This window comes from Bidens hawaiensis, unplaced genomic scaffold (genome assembly GCF_021521415.1).
Source record: "Bidens hawaiensis isolate Kalapana, Puna unplaced genomic scaffold, B.hawaiensis_p1.1 tig00019559_1, whole genome shotgun sequence".
In the NCBI taxonomy this organism is placed as follows: domain Eukaryota; kingdom Viridiplantae; phylum Streptophyta; class Magnoliopsida; order Asterales; family Asteraceae; genus Bidens; species Bidens hawaiensis.
The window spans coordinates 177,100-195,690 of NW_027492972.1; the positions used below are offsets into that span (position 1 = coordinate 177,100).

At 35.9% G+C, this 18,591-nt stretch overlaps 2 protein-coding genes and 1 pseudogene across 3 annotated transcripts; 2 read left to right on the top strand and 1 right to left on the bottom strand.

Moving 5' to 3' along the window:
* Window positions 1-2,048: 2,048 nt before the first annotated feature.
* Window positions 2,049-7,143, bottom strand: LOC143558622 (beta-galactosidase 16-like; annotated as a pseudogene). The gene is made up of 15 exons (XR_013139773.1): window positions 6,667-7,143; window positions 6,259-6,354; window positions 6,018-6,130; window positions 5,860-5,926; window positions 5,431-5,748; window positions 5,257-5,351; window positions 5,066-5,174; window positions 4,785-4,988; window positions 4,537-4,701; window positions 3,152-3,333; window positions 2,982-3,073; window positions 2,784-2,888; window positions 2,601-2,698; window positions 2,423-2,524; window positions 2,049-2,225 (listed from the first exon to the last, which is right to left on the bottom strand). The product of XR_013139773.1 is annotated as a beta-galactosidase 16-like (transcript).
* A 2,055-nt stretch (window positions 7,144-9,198) lies between these two features.
* On the top strand, window positions 9,199-11,490 carry LOC143558599 (uncharacterized). The gene is made up of 8 exons (XM_077047410.1): window positions 9,199-9,318; window positions 9,388-9,613; window positions 10,157-10,316; window positions 10,519-10,589; window positions 10,669-10,746; window positions 10,830-10,917; window positions 11,033-11,088; window positions 11,204-11,490. Exons 1-8 carry the CDS (start codon window positions 9,253-9,255, stop codon window positions 11,275-11,277), a joined length of 819 nt encoding a protein of 272 aa, XP_076903525.1. The 5' UTR covers window positions 9,199-9,252; the 3' UTR covers window positions 11,278-11,490.
* Window positions 11,491-12,825: 1,335 nt separating this feature from the next.
* Window positions 12,826-17,485, top strand: LOC143558623 (uncharacterized). Its single transcript, XM_077047432.1, has 10 exons — window positions 12,826-13,457; window positions 15,437-15,514; window positions 15,961-16,002; window positions 16,095-16,200; window positions 16,306-16,376; window positions 16,463-16,501; window positions 16,581-16,685; window positions 16,778-16,865; window positions 16,972-17,018; window positions 17,183-17,485. The coding sequence occupies exons 1-10, from the start codon at window positions 12,876-12,878 to the stop codon at window positions 17,258-17,260; spliced, it is 1,236 nt and encodes a 411-aa protein (XP_076903547.1). The 5' UTR covers window positions 12,826-12,875; the 3' UTR covers window positions 17,261-17,485.
* Window positions 17,486-18,591: the final 1,106 nt, after the last annotated feature.

The following is an 18,591-nucleotide window of genomic DNA, read 5'->3' on the forward strand; positions in this document are numbered from 1 at the left end:
CGGGTTTGTTCATGGGTTCGTTTATGGGTCAAAGGGGCTACAAATTGCTGCAGAAGACATCCATATTATGCACGTTTTATTATAGGTTAATTAGTTATATATAGTTGTTGTGTTTGACCTATTATTATGGAAGCAAATGGAGTAGAAGAGTGGGTCACGATGTGTCCGGTTGTTTAGGATAGAATATAAATTTTATTCCTTTTTAATTCCCACGTTGTGCATGTAAGGCTATATATAAAGCCATTGTATATTGAATAATATTAACAACCTTTTCTCATTCGAAGCAATTCTTGCAAACCTTCTGTCCATTTACATTACATACATAATTGTGAGTGTGTGTTGAGTGTGTAGTGAGGGACCTGAACCAACATTTGGTATCAGAGCAGGTAAGAAACGAGGGCCGTTTTGAGAGTCGGTGGCGAGAAAGAGAGCAACCCATTTGCTGCAGGGTTGAAGAGACAACAGTAGCAGAGGACCGAAAAGAAAAGGGCTGATTGAAATCAGCAATAAGACTGTAGCAGCACCGCAAGAAAGAGAAAGAAGACAGTGGCTGCTGTCGACCAGACCGTAAGACCGAAAGAGACCGTCGCCGGAGAGGAGATACCGGCGTAAGAAAGACCGTTTCCTGAGAAGAAGAACGGAAGCCGTGACAGACCGAACGGCCAAGACCGAAGCAGTTCTTCTTGCCGGAATGAAAGACCGAGACCGTATTTTTGCTGGAAGAGAAAGATTGTAGACCGAAACTGTGAACAAAAGACCGAGAACGAGAACGAAGGGGTTTACAGCAGACCGAAAGAAAGAAAGAAGGCTTATCAAGATCAGCAAGAACGAAAGATAGAAAAAGAAAGTAAGCAAGAAAGAATGAGAAAGTAAAGGCGGTGCAAGAAAGAAGAAAGAAAGATCCGTCACAAGAAAGAAAGAACGGCAATCGATCAGAAATTAGAAAGATAATCGATAACCAAAAGAAAGAAGCGGACTTGTTTGGTTCGTAAAGAAAGAGAAAGACAGAACCGTATGGTTCGAATAGTAAGTTAGAAAGAAAGAAATCGGACCCGTATGGTTCGTAGCAAGAAGCAAGCGCAAGATCCGAGCCATGTATGGTTCGTAGCAAGAAGCAAGAGCAAGACCGAGTAGCAAGATTGAATCTTTGTGATTCGGAAAGCAAGAAAACAAAGCAGGTAGCAAGTAGCCTGAAGCAAGTTAGCAAGAAACTGAACCGAGCAAGAATGAAGGTTCAGTAGCAAGAAGAAAGAACCCACATCAAGATTAAGGGGGTGAATGTTGGGTATAATCTTAATGTTGCGGGTTATTTACGGGTCAAGTACGAGTCGAGTCGGTTGCCCGTTTTGTTGAAATGGGTCACCAAGAATAAGACGGGTCATCGGAGCATGTTTACGGGTCACGGGTTGTGAGTTCGTTGGCTGCATGGTTGTTGTTTCACATGAGAAAGAAGTAGTCTTGTGTTGACCGAGTTTGTTGGAAGTGGAAGTCATGGGTTTGTTCCAGAAAAATAGGGGATAGTGGGTTTCAATTTAGCATGTTTATATTTGATTATTATAAATAGTATTAGAATTATCTGTTTATGTACCCACTTTATTAGTAGAGGAGCATTTCATATATCTTCTGCATATTCAATTAAACAAATGTTGGTTCAGGCCCACTTCACACACAATCACACACTCAAAACTCACGATTATGTATTTGTGTTTAATTGAATATGCAGAAGATATATGAAATGCTCCTCTAGGAACAAACCCATGACTTCCACTTCCAACAAACTCGGTCAACACAAGACTACTTCTTTCTCATGTGAAACAACAACCATGCAGCCAACGAACTCACAACCCGTGACCCGTAAACATGCTCCGATGACCCGTCTTATTCTTGGTGACCCATTTCAACAAAACGGGCAACCGACTCGACCCGTACTTGACCCGTAAATAACCCGCAACATTAAGATTATACCCAACACATTGTACCTGTAACACATGCCAAATCTTTTGTTGCCACAAATGCTAGAAACACGAATGGAAAATATACACAACTTAACAAGCGTGTATATGCGGGTTTCAAACTAACCATGTCTGTGAAGGAGATCCTGAAGGAGTCTTAAAGGAGACCCAATATCTTCCAATACCTTGGCCATTGATCCAAGCTTCTCCTTTGCCCATAGAACCGAAGTTTAGAGCAATTGGTTTATCTCCCTCGGGTGCATTAAACGTTGTCTTCAAGTACGAAAAAACATCATGTAGAACACGTTAATAGTATGCACATTATGGCACAATGCATGTTTGGATAATGATAAAATGTCGATACTATCCTATCCTAGTATTCAAACTAAAGATCGAATATAATAACTAGCGAATGATAAATCAAGTAATAATAATAACTATAATAGATAATCAACTCGGCTAGCACTCACTTTATACCATGTTAGCGCACTAGAGTTTTCGTAGGAGGTCCATGAGACATTACTAGACCCTTCATCTGTGTATATCGATAGCTTCTCCCCAAGTAATCCGACCTTTATCAATATCCGACATGTTAATGTCAGTATTTTCAAAAGGCAATACAAAAAGTATTTTCCTGTCATGGCTTACTTGATATCCCCAAGAGTAGCTCGTGAAATTGAGTTCACGAATCAACACCTTGCTTAACCCTGACCGTTTACTCTCCATAAACGCTCCTGAATCCCTCACAATGCAATGCAATTTCATTTTCCTTTATGTTTTACATACTAAATTTGACACTAAGATTGCGTGTATTCATGTAACCTACCAGTAGGCCAACCATTATATTCAAGAAAGAAATATTGTTGATTCCTGTTGACAATGAAATGGTGTCTTCAATTGTACAATTTGTAACTTTACGAACTCCATGCGCAGAACCTAGATGCAAACAGAAAGATAATATTGTCGGTTAAACATATGATCACAACATTAATTCATATAATAACACATAAACACAAATTTATTCCGTACCCACAAGAGCTCCATTAACAAATGCACGTAAAACATGTCCACGTGAGTTAACTTTAAGCGTATACTGAGCGTCTGACGAGTTTTGTTGGATACTATATGTTCACAAACATCATATATACATTGATTTAGTTCTGGTTAATTGAATGACAATGATGATTATCAAACTTTACCTCATTGTGTACCAAAGATAATCTGATTTGTCTTTCGTAGTATTCATTTGTTCTAACAATGTATTTGACCTCATTGAGGTCTGGTCGAATTGAGGAACAACTTCACTAAAGACCTCCCATTGTTGAGGTGTGTTGAACCTTATAACCGGTTGCATTGATCGTGTATCAACTTGCGTACTTACCTATTGCATTCATGAAACAGTAAATGTTAGTATCTCATTGATGGATTCCCTAATAAATTTAATGAAAAGCTACCAACTAATGATAATTATAAATTGTCAATAACTATTCTAATTGAAGAGGTATGTACCCGCCTCAACACCGAGCGAGGCGGGTCAACCCACAAGATATAGACAAGAGGCTTGAAATCAAGACATTATGAAGGCGCAAAGCCAAAACCTATGCGCATGGCGCATATCACATATGCTCATGCATCACATGCTCAGACATCACATATGCTCACGCATCACATATGCTCAGGCATCACATATGCTCAGGCACCACAGATGCTCACGCATCACATATGCTCACGCATATCACATATGCTCACGCATATCACACATGCGCGTGGCGCATCCGCGCGCGGCGCATATCACATGCTCGTGCATATCACATTTGCGCATGAAACATCTGCGCGTGAGAATAAAGAGAAGACCTCGCGCATCCTCAGGATAGGGGCATATCACACATGCACATAATCAACCTCGTCCTTATCCAAATCAGGATTAGGGCAACCTTGATTGTGCACGTCAGACAACCTTCCAGAATGTATCTTTTTAAGGAATAAGAATATGCTGATGTTGACAGCTGCCAATGAAAGGTGGACAACTCAGCAAAACCCATGTGCTACCACGTGGTTATAACCAATGAAAAAGCACCAGGTGTCCCAAAGGACACGTGGCGCAAAGCAACTGGAAGAGGCCAACAAAGCCCTAATTGGGTCTGAGCCCAATCATTGGAAACCCTAGCACTATAAATACCATATCAACTCCACAAGGAGAGCATACAATTACATCCAACATCATCCAATCACAGACAATTACACAGTATTCAGCTATTAAGCAATACACTCCATTTTCCTTACTCTCATATTATCATCTTCTCCCACAAATACTTATTCTCACACCGGAGGGTTACCCCAAAGAGGACCCCTCTGTCCCTTTCTGAGGGGTAAGTTTACGGTGCTGTTCATTTTGTAGGTGGAAGAACCCAGATCCCAGAGAACCATCGGTGAAATAGCATAATCAAACCCGAGGAAAGTAGATCGTCTACCAGTGAGTCGATCCACGTCTCTTCACTAATGTTCAAAGATAATAAAAAAATAACACATAATAAACTCGGCTACCATTAAGATCTAAGAAGTTGTTCAAATTCAAGAAACATACCATAGCAGTATTAAAAACAACATTTTTGCAGTCGGGTAAGATGCTAATCGACTTTGATGGCAGGCTATATATTGAATTTTGAAATACGACTTGAACACTATCATGACCATCGTTATTAAAAAGAAAGGCTGCACATTTGCCTGAGTTATCGGTGTATACGTATGCCTGTATGATTAAGCTATATGTATAAGAAATTTTGAAATAATCTTTAAAAAAAAAAAGAAAAGGAAAAAAAAACAAATGCTTACATCTTGATTTGTACCCAGATGTTCAATGGTTAACTCTCCATAGAGTAAGGCATGTGAGCATAGTTTCAATGCTGCATGCATATGCTTAAGATGCCCGTATTTTGGTTGTCTAATTAAGCCATATTCATCTAGAGGAGCTTGATCATAATATCCTGTTATAATAAATGATGCAGCCGTCCGTCCAAAATTTGTTCCTCCATGGTACTGTTACAAAACAAATGGTACAGCCTCATGCATGCTTACTTGAATGAATCATAAATAATTGTTGCATATTAGTATACCATGTAGTAATTTACAAAGCTTCCATTCATCTTTACAATGAATAATATTGTATGAAAAGCCAGATCTTCGGCTGATCTTAGATTCGGACCTTCTCCATATGATTGTAAGCTTCAAAAACCCGTAAAGTTATTAGTAAATATCAGGTTATGAGTTTCGTTAATAATTTGATAACATGAAAGTAAGTATTTACAAAGAAGTCCAGTTTTTGGTCCACATGGAAGGCTTATTTGGCGAGTTTTGTCCTTTCCACGTCTCACCACATCTCATCCCGTTGCATGTGTTGATCTGCATGATGCATATGCATGTTTAACCTTAATACGGGAAGTGTAACCGAGGGGGTTGTTTAGAAGTACAAGGCATGAACCACTGGACCAGGGGCATCATCTTGCTTGGACATCATCCATGGTTCACTTGTGTTTTGGCCAAGAGCCATTTGTGCGGTCCAGTTAACGTATCGTGGTCCGTCCTTATGAAAAGCTGGTTCGATGGTCTGGTACTCGTTTTCTATCTGCCGAGTATTCAAATGTGCAATGCTCGGTTAATAAATGAACAAATGAAATATAAATAAAAAGGCAATGAAGTTGCAAACCTATGATAGAATAATTGGACCTCCTTGTGAATAAAACAGGTTCTCTGCCTTCATCATGTTCACTATTTTAGTTGTGAAATTTTGCATATGTTGCTACACAAGCACAAACATATATAGTAATATACATAACCTTAATGTGTGTCATTTGAGTTTCAATTTAGAATTGATGGTTGACTTTGACTTGGAGGGTCAAAGTGTGGTTACCTTAAATGCTTGATTGTTGGTTCTAAAGACAATGCCAGGAACATCATGCAACCAAAATGGCAAACCTCTGAAAATGAGACATAGTATATTATAGTAATCGATACTCAACCCGAAAGCAAGGTTAATTAGTGTGAACAGTTCAAGTTATAATTAGTTACCCATAACTCCATTCGGCCTCGATGAAGGGGCCGATTCGAAGACTTACATAAAGACCTTGTTGTTGTACTTCCTTTATGAAACTTACTATGTCATTTCTTCCAGTAAAATCATACTGCAAGTTAAACCAACAAAAACAACAATATTGTTTAACTAATGCAATAATGCATACATATATCATATATGATCTATGTATGTATATGATCGGGTGCGTGGCAAGTAAGTTTTGGATTGCGAGATCACCTGGCCAGGTTGCGGCTCGTGAAGGTTCCAAAACACATAGGTTTGTATAGCATCCAGACCACCTTGCTTCGCTTTAGCTATCAAAGATGGCCACATCTGCCGGATGATGTTGATTAATTTACAAAGTTTTTTTATGTAAAAACATTTTATTATATATTCATTTATTATTTATAAACAAATCAAGTTTGTCTATTCTAAACTGAAAAGTAAATATCTATTGAATTTATTTATAACAGTAACCATATGGGAGGGTGCAATCATGTTCAAATAAAATTAACTTACTAAACGCACAAGTATTTATTATTCTAGTTAATTTGTATGTTTCTCACATTAATTAATATTTGATCATAATTAACATTATATCTTATATGATAGAAATATTGAAAGTTAAAAGGAAAAAATATGTACATCCGGTGTGCTTCGAGGATAATGAATTGAACCCGAAAACAAAAGCTGGCGGTTTCCATATATGATAAGTGATCTCCCATCATATCTCACATTCGCCCCATCCACCCCCACGTTGCCGCCACCGCCTCCATCACTGACCACCGCTAGTAGTATAATCCACCACACTAACCACGCCATCACTTCTCTTTAGAAAGTGAGAGAGGGAATAATAAGAATGGTGATGTGTGAGAAATATAGAAAGAGACTAAATATCATATATGTTGCATTGCACGGCAAACATGGTTTTTATAGGTTGGTGGGTATTGACCATTGTTTAAGTGTGAACATTATTTTATGTAAATATATTAATGTGTGAGACCAACAAAGATACCTAGCTACATGTCACATGTATGATCCTTGGTTTGGAAAGATGATGTTTTTGTCTGTATCCAAAAGTATGTAAGCATGTAACAAATTTGTTTTGTGTTGGGGTAACTAAACTAAACGATTTAACTAGTTTAAGTATGGTGTTATGTGTTTGCTATATCATGATTGATACCGGATGTCTTAAATTATTCATGATTTTCTTTGTCTAGACGTTAATATATTGAGGTTTGATATCATATATCTATCAAGGGCCGAATTTATGAATATTACTTACGTTCATTATGGGTCGTATTTGTTCTAACATCATAAGTCATGTTTAACATAAAGATAACATTATTATTTAAACAATATTATGGGCCCCTAGGGTTGGTGAGCGCGGCTGCACACATCGCTCATAATTACGACCATGGGTACTGGACCGATCTTGTACATGGTTCTCAATTTGACTAGTTTTGTTAATCTAATAAGTGTTATCATGTTTTGTCATTAACCTTTCACATCCATGTACCTACCGCGTTGCGGCGGGGACACAACAACATTTGGGTTGATAGTGATTCGGTTTGTTATGGTACTGACATTAAACACGTGCTGCAAGGGGCCTTCTGTGTGTACATATCATGAATGTCTAAAGTGTTGTTCTTAGTTATCTCTCTCGTTTTTGTAGGTTGGTGGGTGTTTACCATTGAACGTTAATTTACGTAAATATATTAACGTGTGAGACCAACAACAATACCTAGCTACACGTCACATGTATGATCCTTGTTATGGAAAGATGATGTTTTGTATGTATCCAAAAGTATATAAGCATTTAACAAATTTGTTTCGTATTTGGGTAACTAAACTAAACGATTTAACTAGTTTAAGTATGTGTTATGTGTTTGTTATATCATGATTGATGCCGGATTTCTTAAATTATTCATGATTTGCTTTGTCTAGACGTAATATATTGAAGTTTGATATCATATATCTATCAAGGGCCAGAAACACTTATGAATATTACTTACGTTCATTTTGGGGTTGTATTTACTTATAACCTCATAATTGTTTAATATAAAGATAACATTATTATTTTAATAGTATTATGGGCCTCTAGAGTTAGTGAGCCATGTAGGGCATGGTTCTCAATTTGACTAGTTTTGTTAATCTAGTAGTTGTTATCATGTTTCGTCAGTATCCTTTCACATTCATATACACATCTCGATTATATCATATAACGGCTCCACTAGGATGTAATAAAAACACATACATAATATACAAGATTCAAACATTTTCATAGATTCTTTTTAAAACGTCATGTAGTTATAGTTACATGTGTAAAAATAAATTGTATGCATCTTAGATTAAGTGTGAAAACAATTTATTAATTTATATGATTTTTTTAAAAAACAAGAAGTTAAAAAAAGTATTTTACGATCACAAAAATCCATTTTATTTTAGCCTTTTAATTTATATGATTTTATTTTAGCCTTTTAGATTTAATAATTAAATAATTTAGTTTAACTATTAAAATTAAAAATGTTTTTTTAATTAAATAAGTAAATTACCAATTTACCTCACGTGCAAAGCACATGACCAGACTTAACAATGAAATTTAACACAGCTAGGGCTAAAGGACAAACACTGTTAGATTTTGAAACGTAAATGACAAAACATATCAATTTAGAATATAAAGGACAACGAGTGAAATCTGATACATACATAAAGGACAATTTCTGTAATTCTGTCTAAGTTATATGAAACCGGTTTTAAAACCCATAATCTTATTATGTTCTTTTTTCTTTTGAACGACCAACGAATCCTCCAAACAAGCCAATTCTAAATTCACCACATCAGGATACATTCGTCTTTCTATATGGGAAAAACCCTCATCTAAGGCTAACGTCCATAAACACTTACTCAAAGACACAATAGTACGATTAGATAACCCGTTCATTTTAATCATCCAACTAGAGTGAAAGTCCACATACACATATAGTCTCCCATTATGAAATACTAAGTATTAACAATTAACAATTATAAAACTTTATAAACAATATTTAAATGATAATATTATTTGAATAATACCACCACAAACAAGCCCTTGATTTGTGAGAAAAGAAGGTTAGGTGGAGGATATAATAAGTTTTCAAATTTCAAACTTTATATCCGTTGAGACTTTGATAACTGCCATTATTTCTCCTCTCGCCATTGAACCACACAGATCTCACAACAACAACAACAATGGGAAGGTTTCCAGCCAAAATCGACTACGAAAACATCCGAAACGCTCGCATATCCGAAAACCAGGTTACACTTTCACTCACTCACACACTCTCTCTAATCTGCTCACGATACTAATATCGGTCCAAATCGCAGGCTCGATTGGCTTCCTTAGGGCTGCAGAAGACCATATCCGAGCTTCGATCGCTTACCACTCCTGTGAAATCACCGAAGAGGAAGTATGTTAAGTCTGATTTCGGTAGTGTTCCTTTGCGCCGCTCCAGTCGGTTGAAACAACTAAACCCTAGCTCTCCGGGTGGCTTGATTCCTACCCGTCGGTTTCTACAACTTCCTCTAGATTCGCCCGTCAAGTCCCCAAACGGTTTACCCTCTTTTTTCTTTCTGATTTCGTTCAAATTAGGGGTCGATTCGGGTTTGGGCTAAAATGAATCAAAAACCGAAAGAGTTTTTAGAAATTGTTCGGTTTCGGTTCGGTTTTTGACATTTGGGCTTGAAATTTTTAGGGGAAAAAATTGGCAAAAAATAATGGATTTAGGCCAAAGATTTTTTTGTTAATGTATACTTTATTTTTATATATCTTGGCTAAAATAATTTGATTAAAGTATGTTTTATATCATGATAAAGTACTTATAATTCAAATTAAATAACGAAAATCTATAAGTCCGGTTCGGTTTTAACTACACATGAGACTAGAACCGAACCGAAAGTTCAATTTAGAAAAAAACATAAAGTCATACAGTCAGTTTTTGTTTTGGTTCGGTTTTATAGGATTGTTTTTTTTGTTTCAAAATGGTTTATTCGGTTTCATGTACACCCCTAGTTCAAGTAGAAATTAGGTCTTGTATTTGTGTCCAAAATATCGGAAAATTTCTATAATAATATTAATTTGGAAATCGGAACACAGGTAAAGATGGTGAAGAGAAGGAGAGGAGGCCGGCTAATGCTCCGTTTGTGGATGTGAGACGGTGTCACTCTCCGGATGTTTCATCTGAAAGACGGTGCATGAGCAAAGGAAGGGGGAGCATTTATGATCCTGTGTTTGGAATTTGCTGCCATTTTTGCAGGTCTATATATAACTGATTATGCAGAACTTCATTCATGTGTGTTGCATATGTTGCTTGCATTATTTTAAGTTTTTAACCATCTATTTAGCACAGTTTCCTCACATTCTTTATGCATTTATGTGTATCAGTTGTTGGTTCATATACTAATTAGTAATTGTTGCACCCTTCAATTATTTAACTTCAAAACTGTTGACTTTTATAGGCAAAAGAAATTGTGTGGTGAAGAAGACTGTAAAAGGTGCAATGACCTTGATGTTGATCAACCATGTCTAGGTTAGTGCATATACTACATTTCCTTTTACATATAAACTTTATTATGTGTAAATGTAATCTCATATTTAAACTCACTCAGGTAAGACCGACTGCTCAGTGTGTCACTCTAGCAATGGTGTGCTTTGTAGAGCTTGCCTTAAGGTTAGGTATGGTGAAGGTAAGTCAAAATCAAGTTAGCTCATTAGTCATTTCGATGAAAGTTTGTGAAGTTTTGAGATCATTAGATTATTGTTGTGGCAGAAATGGAAGAAGTGAGAAACAACAAGCAATGGAAGTGTCCTCACTGCATAGAAGAAGAAGGATCCAAACCTTATTGGATATGTAACAGGTACAAACATCATCATATTATCTCGTTTTAAACTCGCTTGTCTGTTCCGTATCGTATTAATTTCAATCGGGTATATGTTGTTCTTACTTGATGCTTCTTGTTGATATCATCGTAGCTCTTTGTGCTTGAAAAGGCGTAAGATGGCGCCAACTGGGATTGCCATATTCAGAGGTTTGACATGCTTTTCTTTAATTAAATTCTGTATAGTAATGATCATATAGACATATACTGATTATGCATCGTATTGTTATATATAGATTATAATAAATTTGTTTGTGTAATGTAGCTCGGGAGATGGGTTATGACTCAGTCGCGCATCTTATGATGGATGAACTTCAACGACGAGGACTGAAAATATGATGTTGAGATTTAGGATTATGTTTTATCCCAAGTTTAGGATGGTGTTGAGATTTAGATTCCTCACTATGTATTTGGGTGGTTATTGTTCTTTTGTTTCTTAGTTAATGATTTAAAACTGTTAACCATTTTGGTAGTTAAATATGATTTGGTTAACATGTGTTGTTCTGTGTTCTCTGATAATAAATCACTCAACCAAACCACCTTTTGAGTCATCAAGCAGACTGTGTAACCAAATATAGGATGATCATTACTTTTTTTTTCTTTTTTCTTTTTTCTTTTTGCACACTTTGGCATTTAAATAAAAAAAAAACTCATACAAAAACAAGAATTACGAGTAGTTTACAGCAAATATGCATTTAAATATGTCTATTTAAAATCTGTGTAAAATATAGCTTCAAAATACTTCAAGTACATTTGAAATCTATTTAAACATGTCTCGCACTTACGGACCATGATGACAATCTAAGTTAGCCAACAAGACTCGCTACACTTATTGAGGCCCTCGTATAATTTTTATAGGGTAGTCCAAAGACAAGCTAGTTGTAAGTCCTAACAATTGGGCGGTCTTGTAATCTGGATAAAGAGACCCAGGCAAGGGATGTGAGTCAGCGACTCGGCGTAGAAATAATGTTGAGGTAAATACGTGAGCCAATTTAACACATGTGTAAGGTGAGTTTTAATAACACAGAAGATATGAGCCAATTTAGGCTTGGCAAATAACTTTTTTTTTTCTAACACTAAATTTAACACTCGAATTTGTTATTCAAAATATTGATCCAACTCAATGTAAATGGAACTTTTTAAATTTTAATTTATGTCTCGTGTAATGTTGAGTCAAATGTCATGTTTGTGGTGGGCGCACATAATGTATATATGTATGGGTTTTTGGATGAGAAAATGTGAAATTGCACTAATTTTGACGAAATTTTATTAATTTCGTGAAAATAACGTTAAAAGTGACGGAATGTTACTCAAGCATCATGTGGTGACGCTGATAGCCGAAAGACATGGTACATGTACCAATCGGCCGGTGTCCCGATGGTTGAGTGTTATGTGCCTTATGTTTAAGATTTGATGTAAAACTATTATCGAGTCGGGGGTCTCACCGGAAGTATCCTTTCTATTCCTACGGGGTATACATCTTACCATCCTCAGACCCTACCATAGTTTTGCTATTGGTTGGATTTTTTCTTAGTAATTCGGGTTTGTTCTTGGGTTTGATTTCTAGGATTCGGATCAACCCGAAACACCTGAATAAACTATTTATTTAATAACGTGATATTATTATTTGGTATGTACATCGTATACGGAACACCCTAGACATTCACTTGTACATATTCCACCTATTATGGTTGATCAAGTATTATGGATTATATACATCTTTTCTAATAACAACCTAAATAGAAGAAATACTATTTTACCGAGTTATGTTTCAATATAACAAGTAAATAATAATATGTTTCTTAGTTTTCATGTTGTAGGTTTTCTTTGTTTTTCCGAAAAAAACCGAACCCAAATAACTGAACTCACAAAACCCGTAAATCATCGTCTTCAACCCCTAAAACCCTTTCTTCATCTTCACTCACTTACCACCATTCATGGCGGCCCTTCAACGCCTGTTGTCTCAAGCTCGCCGACACTCTCCAATCTCTCATTATTCTTCTTCATCCCCATGGCTTCTTCTTCACAGATCACTCTGTTCTTCTTCACCAAACCCTGATCCCAATCCTCCCCCAAACGAACCCATTTCCACTCGACCCGTTCAACCCGTTTCCTACCCAATCAAACCCAAAGACCCGGCCAACAATTCCCCACCCGATTCGAATACCCAGAACCCACAAGTTCATGGAAACACGGGTTGGAGCCGTGAAGACGTTCGCTTCGTGAAGGATTTTAATCCATCGTCTCCGGTTTCGTATCCGAATAGGGTGGCACAGTTGCCGGAGGACAAGAAGGGTGATGCTGGTGGTGGTGAAAGTGAGAGGACGAGTGAGGAAATGGAGGCGGAAAGGCGGAAGATTGAAGCGGATAATCGGGTGATGAGACGGGTGTTTCGGGTTGGGGTTGAAGAACAATCGGTCCCGTTTCCGACGATGCTGAAGGCGGAGGAAAGGAAGAGTAGTAATAATAAGGGGCAGAAGGTTGTTCATGATCTTAAGGAGGCTGTGCAGCTTGTAAAGGTGAAATCTTTATTATTAACACCCTGATATTGAAACTTAAATTATGCCGGTGACATAAGATGTTAAGATTAGATATTAGAGATTGATCTTATGTTCTATAGTTATAATGTTTGCATCTATCAAGAATATACAATTGAACATTGTTTCGGTTTTTAGAGCAGACCTCACTTTCTTGTTTTTGGATATCTGAAATCAGCAGCATTGTTATTTATCTTTGTAGCAAGTTTTCGGCTTTTGGTCGTAGTTTACTTTTATATGATATGCCCAGTAGTAATCATTTCTTGAGTTTAGTCGATTACTAACTTTATGTTGTTGAAAACCAAAGGCTTGTTATTCAACAGTATAACATGACTTATATGCGCGTGTCAACCTTTACAAGTTTGTAAAGGTAAAATCTTTATTAAGACCCTGATATTGAAACTCACATTGCTGTTGGTGAGATGAGCATTGAGATATTAATATTGGTGATTAATCTTATGTTGCATAATGCATATTGTTTGCATCTGTCAAGGTTATACCATTGAATATTGTTTCGGTTTTTTAGATTAGACCTAACAAAATGCATTATGTTTTGTTTTTGGTTATCTGAAAGTAATAGCATTGTTGTTTATCTTTGTAGCAAGTTTTCAAATTTTAATCTTAGTTTATTTTCATGTTCATTAGTAATTATCCTCTAAAATTGATAACTTTATGTTGGTTCACAAGTTTCCTGTACTTTGTTTCCGTTGAAAAATATTTTGGACATTTGATCAATAGTCACATTTTTACGCCAAGTTACCTGTTGTATTTTGTTGGGGACGGTGGAACATCAAATTGTTTTCTTGCTAACGTTTTCTATTGTTGTTTAAAATCTTGGTTAAGTCCTTGTTGATGACATATTAAGATTAGAGATTGATCGTATGTTGCATATGGTTTGCGTCTGTCAAGATTTACGATTTAACATTGTTTGGTTTTTAGATCAGACCAAAAAATACATCACTTTTTTGTATCTGGTTATCTGAACTTAACAACATTGTTTCTTATCTTTATAGCAAGTTCACAAATTTTAATCTTACTTTACTTTTATGTCCTTTAGTAATCATTTTTTGAAATTAGTTGATTACTAACTTAATGTTGTGTGATTGTTTCACAAGTTTCCTATACTTTGTTTCTGTTGAGAGATATTTTGGACAGTTATTCAACAGTCACATTTTTATCGAGTTATGCTAAGTAAAATATTCTATCTTGCTGGAATGATGGAATATCTTGGAATGTCATTTTGTAGGAACTAGGGTGGTTATATTCTCAAAACCATAGTTATCAAATGCGTTAGGCGCATTCAAGGCGCATAGGCCTCGCCTTATGGCACAAAAAAAGCGAGGGCTTGAGGAAAAATAAGCGCATTTAAATAAAAATTTTAAAAATATATTATGTATATGAAAAATAATACTATTCTAAAAATAAAATAAACAAAAGCTATTATTTAACATTTAATATCATCTAATTAGTACCAAAAGTTCTAAACTAGTCAAGATTCAAATGTAATTCCTAAACTTGAATAACAAAATGTATCAATATAATGCCTTTGACTTCTCCTAGATCTTAGTTTTCAATAGCATCTCCTGCGTTGCTATTGCTCGGCTTTTATGTTCACATGCTCTTGGCATAGACAATGCCGAAGCGCTCGCCTAGGAACTAGAAGCGCATTTATTGAGCCTCGCCTGAAAAATGGGCATAGGAGCAAGAAGCGAGGGCTTTTTATAACTATGCTCAAAACACTGTTCAGTTATAGTTGATTTTTGGTACATATAATCTATGTAATTTTAGATGAAGACTTGTTCTCATCTTCTGTATACATGACTAATGTTCCATCTATATGTTTCCTAATGTCATAGCATAAGAATTTTGACATACGTATACTTTGGTTAGTGAATTCATTAATTTGAGCTAATTTTCTTTGACTGTGGTTCTTGATTTGTTGTCTTTTTTATATCTTTCAGGCTAATGCCAAGCGTAATTTTGATGAGACCTTGGAAGCACATGTAAAATTAGCTGTTGATCTGCGTCGTACTGATCTGGTATGTTACTTTCTTTCTAACTCGTTATTGGTGTCATGGATTATGTCAGGCTTAAACACAGATGTTTTGTTCATGTCACTTTTTGAATCTGATAATATTTTTTTATCACTCTCAAATGGTTAATTGTCATTTTCAACTGATATTCTAATAGTACAAAGTACTATGTTTATGTGTTAATTGTGGACTGGACATTGATAAACTAAGATTAAAGTCATGTAAATGAGAACGTATCAATGCACTAGCCTCGTTGCCATTTCTAGGCTTTTCAAAAGAAGTATAGGCTTTTAAAAGCTAAATGTTTCACATTTTTTTGAAATTTTTTTTATTGAAAATAGTCACCTTGCTTTGTCATATTGGATTTTCCTGGTTAATATTTTCTTGTCAACTACATGATTGACGATTTTGACTTGGCTTATCTTATGTTGTGACTTTGTTTGAATGCGCAGAAACTTACTGGCTCATTATCTCTTCCACATGGCAGTGGAAAGGTACTATCTATACTTGATTATGATTTCAATATTGGTACATATTTGATGTTGCTTTTTAATTAGTTTATCTAATGGTAGTTTGTGTTTTGCAGGCTCTTCGGGTGGCTGTGTTTGCTGAAGGAACAGCTGCTGACGAGGCTAGAGCTGCAGGAGCTGATTTGGTAGGTGGTGAGGACCTTATTGAAGGAATTAAAAATGGTAACTCATCAGTCTCATATACTATAATGTTTTTTTTTCTTTTTAAAATTTGTTAACAACTATTTTTACTGTGTGATTCTTATATCTTAATTCAACTTTTTGCAGGCAGTATTAACACAAAGGACATTGACAAGTGCATTGCAATGCCTCAACTTATGCCACAAATAGGAAAAGAGGTCTGCATTTTTCATCTCAGAATATGTAATGTCGCGAAACCATCTGTTTAGTTTAATTAATGGAAGTTGTTATTCTCTTTTGGCAGATATCGAAAAAGCTCAATCGTTTAACACCAAATGCACGAGTGAGTCATAAGCTCAATCGTTTAACACCAAAAGCTACTTGCATGTCATGCTTATGTGTCGTTTTATTTTCCTGTACAGGATGGTTCTGTAACCACTGATATTTCAAGGGCAGTGAAAGAAGCAAAGAAGAACATCACATTTAAGAAAGACAAGTCAGCAATTGTTCATGTTGGTCTCGGAAAGGTAATAAATTCTCTTTTAATGTTTATGTTACATCACTTACATCATTGCATGTGATTCGTAATTTAACTGTCTTGCATAATTATGTGAAACAGGTCAGTTTTACAGAAGAGGCTTTATGTGAAAACGTGGGAGCCTTTGTTAATGCTCTTTTGCTAGCCAAGCCTGCAGGATTAAAGAAAAGTAATTATTTTTATTTACCTGCTTTAGTTTTCGATTCATGAGTGAAAAGTAGAAGTTTTTACTATTTAGCACTTAATGTCAATGGGCCTCTTTGTGACTTGTGTAGGTTCCAAGTATGCTGGATACGTGACCACCTTCCATATCTGCAGCACGGTAATCTCCTTGCTACCTTTATTACAATACCATAGTATTATGTTGCACTTATTAAAACTATAGAATTATAAGAAAGTAATCATTATCGTCACGGTTTTCTTGTCAACTATAATTTGATGGGATGGGCAACTTTGAAACTAACTTAAACGACTGGTGTGATGCAGATGGGCCCATCTTTCCCAGTTTCGATCCAATCGTTATCTATAGCAGCTGATCGTTACACCAAATTGCAAATGAGATGACTTCAAGTTTAATGTTGTATTTCCAGGAACGGTTTTTATTTTTTTTATGCGATCCTGCATAATTATGGCATGGTTGTAGTAGATGCTGTTTATTTAATTCATGTACTCTCATCTCTCATGACAGACTAATAAGTTTTGTTTCAAAAAGTAGTGTCTTGCTTTTAGTAAGTGTTAGCTAAACGAAAGACGTGTATAATTGATGTTTTTTTTAACATAAGTAAAAGCCAGTTTGACCCTAGAAGTAAGAATAGTTTAAGAATATATAATTTACTGTTTTTTAGTGGTAAAGAGTACAGTTACAAGTGCAAAGTGAAAACATGATAGGTTATTATAAAAAACTGGACATTCATGTTAAGTGAAACGTTCCTTTTACCTTTAACTTTAACATTGCCTTGAACTTTTAACCTAACGAGCGTCCAAAACTGATTGTTAAATATTACATATCAAAATCAGTATCAAAAAGTTATTGATTAAAGAGTCCATACAAGCAACGGTCATAAAAACAACCAAAAAATGCCATCATATGAACTTGGTTTATATCATACATCAAGAAATAACTAGTATCTCAAAACCACCAATTACAAAACAAATGTAAAATACTACATATCAAAATCAACATCTATACCCTCAATGCACCAGACCTGCACATAGGGCAAACGTTTTTCGACAATAACTAACGCTTGATGCATACAGCATGATATTGATGCCCACACTCGAGACGCCCAATCTTCTCGTTTTCTTCACAGTCACATAAACAAATAAAGCATATATCCGTTTCACAGTCTTTGATCATATATCCTTGTGCCTTGTAGACATGTAGATGCTTTGAAATCTCTTCTTCTGATAAACCGGAACCACTTCGTCGCGGTGCATGTGCAGGATCTGCCTCTATCTCTAACATCATATAAGTTTCTTCTAGAGAGTTATACTCAGACATGTCGAACATGTCTTTTGGTCTTGTATATGGTAAGTAGTGATTTTGCGTATATGAACGCGTGGTTCTTGATTCACCGACGAGGTATTGGGGGTGTCAAGAATGGCTACTTTGTCAAGAAACAACACTAATAGAGGGTAGGGTTCACCCATGGCATAATGAACCGGAATGACTTGAACCCGTGGAGCAGGAACGGAGAGTATAGGAACACCGTAAGCGTAGCGTGGTGGTTGCGGAATGGGGTGGTGATAATAAGATGGATTCATCATGAACAATTAAGAAGAATCTGATGGATGTAAGTAATATAAACATAGTTTGATAAACGTACCGATGGAGAGAAATTGTGGAGTAATGATCGAGAAAATTATTAAGTATATTATTAAGTATAGATGGATGT